Genomic DNA, 1,520 nt, shown 5'->3' with positions numbered 1-1,520 from the left:
GCCGCGGCTGCCAACCCCCTGCCCGGGGCCACCTGGGACCTGCTGCCCCACTTCCTGCTGGAGCCGGCGGACGTCTACATCGTCAAGAACAAGCCCGTGAGCCTGGCCTGCCGGGCCACCCCCGCCACCCAGATCTACTTCAAGTGCAATGGGGAGTGGGTGCACCAGGGCGACCACATCACCCAGCACAGCACTGACCGCAGCTCCGGTAGGGGTGCTGGCACTGGGCGCCTGCCATGCTCGGCGGCACACAAGGCTGTGCCAATGCTCCTGCAGGGCCCGGTACCGGGTCCTGCCCGTCTGCTCTGGCTCAGACTGCGTTTGGGGTCAGGAAGGCTCAGATTGGTGCCAACTAGGAGGGTTTTGCCTTCCTCTGTAGTGGGCCACGGCCTCTGCCCAGGACCTCCTGAGTGTGTATTGACAGCATTGCATAGAAGCAGGACGTGGCTTCCGTGGCAGGCTCAGCTGTGGGGCCTGTGTTGTGCCAGGGTTGACGGTAGGCTTATGCAGACTTTACCTGATGCTTTGTTTGGGCTGGTTCGGCCAGGGCTGATGCTGCCTCAGGCAGGGGCTGGACTGGATGTGACCGCCACTGGACCATGTTTGCTGGCCACACAGCCCCAGTGCGCCCAGGGGCAGGTGCTGGAGGGCTGGAACGTCTGCTCCCCACGGAGAGAGGGGGGTGCTCGGCAGGGGTCTGCCCAGGGCCCCTCCCAGGGCACTGGTGGCTCATGACTGAAGGCTGAGCAGGACTGGGTCCTGCCCTGTCTCCCGCACCGGGCCACTGTGCCCAGGAGAGCCAGGCAGACTCACCCCCAAGCTGGGCAGGGAGCCCAGGTGAGGCCTGGGGAAAGGTCAGGGCTCAGCCCTAGGGCACAGGGTCACCAGGGCGGTGAGGTGGGCAGGCGGCCAGGTGGGCAGGGGTGGCTCCGCCAGCCCCCCAAGCCTGCCTGGCCGTGGCGGCCACGCCTGATGAGACCCCCCGCCCAGGGCTGCCCGTGATGGAGGTCCGCATCGACATCTCCCGGCAGCAGGTGGAGAAGATCTTTGGGCTGGAGGAGTACTGGTGCCAGTGCGTCGCCTGGAGCTCCTCGGGCACCACCAAGAGCCAGAAGGCCTATGTGCGCATTGCCTGTGAGTGCCGCCCCGCGGCGCCTGCCCATGCCAGACCTGAGCTGTGGCCTGTGTCCTCCGGCCTGGGCGGGTGGTCCCTACTGTGCCCCAGCAGTGTGGGCAGCACAGAGCCCATGGGGCACGGGTGGGGGTCTCCAGGGCTGGGATGGGGCCTGACTGTGCCGGCTCTCATGCTGCCCGTGCTGCTTTCCAGACTTGCGGAAGAACTTTGAGCAGGAGCCGGCAGCCAAGGAGGTGCCGATCGACCAGGGCATTGTGCTGCCCTGCCGCCCCCCCGAGGGCATCCCACCAGCTGAGGTGAGCATGCAGCAGGGCATTTGCAAGTCTTGCCACGCCTGGGTGAGCTCAGCTCCAGGGGAGGATGTGAGGCCGCAGGTGGCAGAGAG

At 67.0% G+C, this 1,520-nt stretch overlaps 1 protein-coding gene across 1 annotated transcript in view; it reads left to right on the top strand.

Moving 5' to 3' along the window:
• Positions 1–9: 9 nt before the first annotated feature.
• Positions 10–1,520, top strand: part of UNC5A (unc-5 netrin receptor A) — a gene marked incomplete at its 5' end in the record, with an annotated part of 9,630 nt that continues 8,119 nt past the window's right edge. Inside the window, 3 exons of the mRNA XM_006037816.1 lie at positions 10–208; positions 991–1,134; positions 1,328–1,431. Of these exons, the coding sequence (XP_006037878.1) occupies positions 10–208; positions 991–1,134; positions 1,328–1,431 (447 nt within the window). The remainder of the gene's footprint in view (positions 209–990; positions 1,135–1,327; positions 1,432–1,520) is intronic.

This window comes from Alligator sinensis, unplaced genomic scaffold (genome assembly GCF_000455745.1).
Source record: "Alligator sinensis unplaced genomic scaffold, ASM45574v1 scaffold1170_2, whole genome shotgun sequence".
Taxonomy (NCBI): domain Eukaryota; kingdom Metazoa; phylum Chordata; order Crocodylia; family Alligatoridae; genus Alligator; species Alligator sinensis.
This window is presented reverse-complemented; position numbering and strand designations above follow the sequence as displayed.